This window comes from Salvelinus fontinalis, chromosome 13 (genome assembly GCF_029448725.1).
Source record: "Salvelinus fontinalis isolate EN_2023a chromosome 13, ASM2944872v1, whole genome shotgun sequence".
Lineage (NCBI taxonomy): Eukaryota > Metazoa > Chordata > Actinopteri > Salmoniformes > Salmonidae > Salvelinus > Salvelinus fontinalis.
This window is the reverse complement of record NC_074677.1, coordinates 35,426,971-35,433,562: the sequence shown is the minus strand read 5'-3', so window position 1 is coordinate 35,433,562 and position 6,592 is coordinate 35,426,971. Positions and strand designations below refer to the sequence as shown.

The 6,592-nt window shown below is 41.5% G+C and overlaps 1 protein-coding gene across 4 annotated transcripts in view; it reads left to right on the top strand.

Annotated features, from left to right (window-relative positions):
- Positions 1-626: 626 nt before the first annotated feature.
- LOC129868522 (THO complex subunit 2-like) overlaps positions 627-6,592 on the top strand; it is a 79,815-nt gene continuing 73,849 nt past the window's right edge. For all 4 annotated transcript variants that reach the window (XM_055942588.1, XM_055942587.1, XM_055942586.1 and 1 more), the window contains exons 1-3: positions 627-741; positions 2,096-2,151; positions 2,415-2,506. In XM_055942588.1, the coding sequence (XP_055798563.1) occupies positions 656-741; positions 2,096-2,151; positions 2,415-2,506 (234 nt within the window). In that variant the 5' untranslated portion in view covers positions 627-655. The remainder of the gene's footprint in view (positions 742-2,095; positions 2,152-2,414; positions 2,507-6,592) is intronic.

Sequence of the window (6,592 nt, the reverse complement as noted above, 5' to 3'; positions counted from 1 at the left end):
AAAGAATAGGGTTTTGGAATATACACAGGAAATAAACTCTGAGGTTAACACAGGTTTAGGAGATCTTATCTGTTTTGTTTTATGAGATAATAGCACTCGACATTAACTTTATTAATTATGAAGCCTTTGTTGTTTTTAATAACATGATTCAAAATTCACAATGTGACGTTAGCTGATGAAGATTATCTTATAGGACTAAACGTATAAGATCTCCTAAGCCTGTTTACCATAGACCTTATTTTCTGTGTTATTCTAAAACACATACAAAAATACAATTGTCTCTATAGGCTTTGTCCAACGAACCATGGTGGAGTTAGTGCCTACAAAAAGACGCCATTACTATTTCTCTCTTACACTTAAATGAAATGACTACGGGACAGAGTGCAGTATAGTCACTGGTTGTGTGACCCTGGTTTGAATCACCTGCCTCAGGGGTTGCTACACTGGTGTCAGCACTGGGATGGTGATCATGTAGATCACTAAAGGATGAATGTGGGTCTTTTTAAAGAGTAAGGAAGCCAATGTTACAATAATGGGGTATGGGTAATGGGTAACTTTGTGGTTAAATTTGACTGGAAGACCTGAAATTTATTCGGCGTCCCACGATGCACTGGTTTGCATACTTTGACCCGGCATTCAGCTAGACATCCGGGCTATGTGTGGTATTTTGGGGAAGATGGCGACACTTATACTGCCTGCTGATTGGATCAAAAACTGGGAAAAATCTGGAAAACATGAGTTGTAAGTTGTATTATATAGTTAAATTGGGAAGACGAATGTCTTGTTTCATTTTCCATAAGGGTTGTTGAGCCATGCAACCAGTTCCCATCGTTATCCTCGTACGAGACCTGGGCAATGTGAATTAGCAAACCTAGCATGCTAACTAGCTAGCTAACCCTACTTCAAACAGTGAGGCCATTTCACAATAGCAAGATACAGTTGGCTGCGGTTCAATAATTATGTTAGAAATTATAGTTTGGTACAGAATTCGACAGATTCCATATGGGATTGATATAACAATTAATTTAACACAGTTGGCCTGGGTCATTCGATACGAACTAATTAGTTAGCTAACTTTCGAGTCCGCCGCCAGTCCTCCGAAGCAACTAGCTACAGTAGCTTATTGCTGTGAAAGCCAGTAGGCTAGCTAGTTAACGTTAGCTAAGCAGCTAATGATGCAGGTTAGCCTGGTAGTTGACCCTGTACATTATAATGTTAGCTAGTAGTTACCCAATGTAGCTAACTAGCTAGTTGGTAAGATAACTTAATGAACAGTGAACTAGCTACTGCATCACACAACGTACAGTTGGTGATCACATAATAAGCTAACTAGCTACCGACGCATACCTAGCAAGCTGATTATGCTGGCACCACAATCTGATTCTTGCTACACGAAACATTAGCAAGCTAGCTCGTTGACCACTTTGTTTAGAATAGCCACCAGCTGTATGGATTAACGAGCAAACTACTGATATTTTAGGTAATACATGGTTCCCTGGCAGTTATCACTTTGTCTCCACATTTTCTATCATCATGGTAATTCTTATGGTAGTCCCTAACTATCTAGATAGCTAACGGTACTGAATTGAAAACATGTCGTAGACTGAGTTAGCTAGTATGGGGGGCGATTTCAACTGATTTAATAATTGGCAACAGTTACAATTAACGTTACATTTCAGATATTTAATAGACGCTCTTAACTGACTTACAGGAGCAGTTAGGGTTAAGTGCATTGCTCAAGGGCACACCAGTTGGCATTGGTCAGTATTTAGTCTTCAAGCTCTCTAGTAACTGGACATTCCAGTTTTGACAATGTTTTAAATTGCCATATGAAAAAATGCTCAGAACGGCGTCCTCATAAAACAATAACGTCTGTTAGTTACAGTATTATATGCAGTGTTATTATTAGAGGCGGATATTAGGCTGTCTGCAACACACTACACATTATGTATGCATATACTACTGTACACTACTACTAACTGTACCAGCTATGATCATTTAGATAACTATTCACTGAAAATACTAGTATCCTAGTCATTGAAAATAAACTAGCTAATATAAAGTATAAAGTCACCTTTTCCCCTTCTCTGTGCAGTGTACAACTATGTAAGAATCTTGCAGACAAAACCAATCATGACAGCATAATAAAAGGTATGTACCGCTCTGCTATTTGAAAGAACAGTATGCATGTTAATTTTGATACCATTGAGTACAATTGCTACATGAAATGAAGATGTACTATTCATTCAATGATGGTTTCTCGCTATGTCAGGTGTCATCTAATGTTCTTATAGCATCATACCAAGCTTACATCTCAACAACTCTTCGGTTGACTGTTTGTGAGTACGTCTAATACTGACACATTGTATTGGGAATAATTCTCTTCCCGTTTGCCTCATCCCTTCATTCTTTAGATATACAGGCTGCTTTGTATGAACTCTGCTGGCATGTCGTACAAGGGAACTTCAAGCTGGACCTCGCTGCTAGCGTCCTCAGTGACATGATGGTATGTATGGCCTTGTTGAAGTCCTCTCATTGTCTGCAATGTCTGTCATCCCAGAAAACCTGCATACTTTTAGAGGATTTTGTGGCCTATACGATAGTCCTTTTAGTGAAAACATTGACTCGCACAGTATCTGGAGTGATGTGTATTTAGTTCTTATTTTCTGGTTAGTAAAGATGCACTATACAGAAATCTTGCCGCCATTACCTTGTTACTAAAATTCAAATAGTACTTATAATTTCAGTTTGTGACAAAACAAGCAAGTATAGTGTAGAGAATCATTGTACCATCTAAACCGCTGTGAAATATATATTTTTAGGGCACTCCCCGAAAAAAAGAAAGTGTGTTGAAATTATAGACATATCTGATGTTTTAATCAAAACTTGCTGAGCTATGTTAAGGAAAAATGACAGCGAGTGACTGTGACTAGCACCCATTGTCTCTCTCTCCTCCCTGTTGCAGCGACCACCACAGAACATCAACAGTGTTTATTGCGCTGTCCTTGTTGCTGAAACTGCAACATACACTGAACCGAAATATAAACAAAACATGCAACAATTTCAAAGATTTTACAGAGTTATAGTTCATATAAGGAAATTCTTTAGGCCCTAATTTATGGATTTCACATGACTGGGAATACAGATATGCACCTGTTGGTGACAGATACCTTAAAAAAAGGTAGGGGCATGGTTCAGGAAACCAGTCTGTATCTGGTGTGACTACCATTTGCCCCATGCAGCGCGACACATCTCCTTCACATAGAGTTGATCAGGCTGTTGATTGTGGGACTGTGCAATGTTGTCCCACTCCTCTTCAATGGCTGAGCGAAGTTGCTGGATATTGGTGGAAACTAGAACACGCTGTCGTACACGTTGCTCCAGAGCATCCCAAACATGTTCAATGTGTGACATGTCTGCTGAGTATGCAGACCATGAAAGAACTGGGACATTTTCAACTTCCAGGAATTGTGTACAGATCCTTGCCAAATGGGACCGTGCGTTATCATGCTGAAACATGAGGTGATGGCGGCAGATAAATGGCACAACAAAGGGCCTCCGGATATGATCACGGTCTCTCTGTGCATTCAAATTGCCATCAATCAAATGCAATTGTGTTCGTTATCTGTAGCTTATGCCTGCCAATACCATATCCCCACCGCCACTATGGGACAACGTTGACATCAGCAAAACGCTCGCCCACACAACTCCATACACACTGTTGCCATCTGCCCGGTACAGTTGAAACCGGGTTTCATCCGTGAAGAGCAAACTTCTCCAGTGTGCCAGTGGTCATCAAAGGTGAGCATTTGCATACTGAAGTCGGTCAAGACCCTGATATGGTTTCTTACAGTTTATGCAGACATTTTTCAGTTGTGCAAACCCCCAGTTTCATCAGCTGTCCGGATGGCTGGTCTCAGACGATGCCGCAGGTGAAGAAGCCGTATGTGGAGGTCCTGGGCTGGCGTAGTTACACGTTGTCTGAGGTTGTGAGGCCGGCTAGACGAACTACCAAATTCTCTAAAACGATGTTTAAATGTCCCTTATGGTAGAGAAATTAATGTTCAATTCTCTGGCAACACCTCAGATGAACATTCCTGCAGTCAGCATGCCAATTGCACGTCCCTCAATTTGAGACATCTGTGGCACTGTGTTGTGACAAACTGTACATTTTAGTGGCCTTTTATGGCCCCCTGCACAAGGTGCACCTGTGTAATGATCATGCTGTTTAATCAGCTTCTTGATATGCCACACCTGTCAGGTAACGGATTATCTTGGCAAAGAAGAAATGGTCACTAACATGGATGTAAACAACATTTGAGGGAAATAAGCTTTTTGTGCGTACTGAACATTTCTGTGAGCTTTTATTTCAGAGCATGAAACATGGGACCAACATATGTTGCATTTATATAACTAATCCCTCATTTGTTTAGGGAAAAACATTCACTATTCCTTCAACCCTTGCTCTCTATACGTAACATGTATGCATCGCATGCACCTGACCAATAGGGCCTGACTTATAGCCTATCATAATCACATCAATAAATTGGTTATAACAAATTCCGAACACTGTAAAACATTGACAGCAAAATGGATTCAAAGGAAGTGACAAACTCAAAACAGGTGAATGTTTACTGGTCGCTCAGGAGGTAATGGGGAAGTCAGAAGTGTGGAATAAATGTGACTCGTGGAAAATACTGGAGATCAAGAAAAATAAGGTAAGGAGCAAGCGCTGCGTACATATTATTTGGTGTTCGATAACAATAATATTTCTGACCCTTTGGAACATTATAAACGACACTAAATACATTTAGAAGTGTACCAGAGAGTCTGTTGTAACGATTTTTTGTAAAGCCTTTGTTATAGCAACCATTTCCAGGATGGAATTATGAATTTTTTGTTATTTTAAAACTAAAATGCTTGATTGCATTTCAAATCATGAATGACTCATGTGCTGTGTGATGACATTAATGAATGATTGATTCAGTAGCCTATAGAAGTATTGAAATAAAGGCCTAAGTAAGTTATGGTATTAAGGACTCAACAGGATCCGCTCTTAGGCCTACAGCTTGATGGTGGTTATACAAGGCTTCTATACTAAGCGGACCCCTTGGTCTCACAAGGGGTCTGAGGATCTCATCTCGGTACCTAATGGCAGTCAGGCTACCTCTCGCGAGCACACGGAGGGCTGTGCGGCCCCACAAAGAAATTCCACCCCACACCATGACTGACCCATCGCCAAACCGGTCATGCTGGAGGATGTTGCAGGCAGCAGAACGTTCTCCACGGCGTCTCCAGACTGTCACGTCTGTCACATGTGCTCATGTGCTCAGTGTGAACCTGCTTTCATCTGTGAAGAGCACAGGGCGCCAGTGGCGAATTTGCCAATCTTGGTCTTCTCTGGCAAATGCCAAACGTCCTGCACGGTGTTGAGCTGTAAGCACAACCCCCACCTGTGGACGTCGGACCCTCATACCACCCTCATGGAGTCTGTTTCTGACCGTTTGAGCAGACACATGCACATTTGTGGCCTGCTGGAGGTCATTTTGCAGGGCTCTGGCAGTGCACCTCCTTGCACAAAGGCGGAGGTAGCGGTCCTGCTGCTGGGTTGTTGCCCTCCTACGGCCTCCTCCACATCTCCTGATGTACTGGCCTGTCTCCTGGTAGCGCCTCCATGCTCTGGACACTACGCTGACAGACACAGCAAACCTTTTTGCCACAGCTCGCATTGATGTGCCATCCTGGATGAACTGCACTACCTGAGCCACTTGTGTGGGTTGTAGACTCCGTCTCATGCTACCACTAGAGTGAGAGCACCGCCAGCATTCAAAAGTGACCAAAACATCAGCCAGGAAGCATAAGAACTGAGAAGTGGTCTGTGGTCACCACCTGCAGAATCACTCCTTTTTTGGGGGTGTCTTGCTAATTGCCTATAATTTCCACCTTTTGTCTATTCCATTTGCACAACAGCATGTGAAATTTATTGTCAATCAGTGTTGCTTCCTAAGTGGACAGTTTGATTTCACAGAAGTGTGATTGACTTGGAGTTACATTGTGTTGTTTAAGTGTTGCCTTTATTTTTTTGAGCAGTGTATATTTCCCAAAAAGTTATGGGGTGGATCAGCTTTAGTAGATTGTTGCTTCCATCAATGTAATTGTCTGCATCATTTCCAATCCCCCATATATATTTTTGGTGTGTGTGTGTGCGTGTGTGTATACAGTTGAAGTCGGAAGTTTACATGCACTTAGGTTGGAGTCATTAAAACACATTTTTCAACCACTCCACAAATGTTTTGTTAAACTAGTTTTGCCAAATCCGTTAGGACATCTACTTTGTGCATGACACAAGTAATTTTCCCAACAATTGTTTACAGACAGATTATTTCACTGTATCACAATTCCAGTGGGTCAGAAGTTTACATACAATAAGTTGACTGTGCATTTAAACAGCTTGGAAAATTCCAGAAAATGGTGTCATGGCTTTAGAAGCTTCTGATAGGCAAATTGACATTTGAGTCAATTGGTGTACCTGTGGATGTATTTCAAGGCCTACCTTCAAACTCTTTGGCTCTTTGCTTGACATCATGGGAAA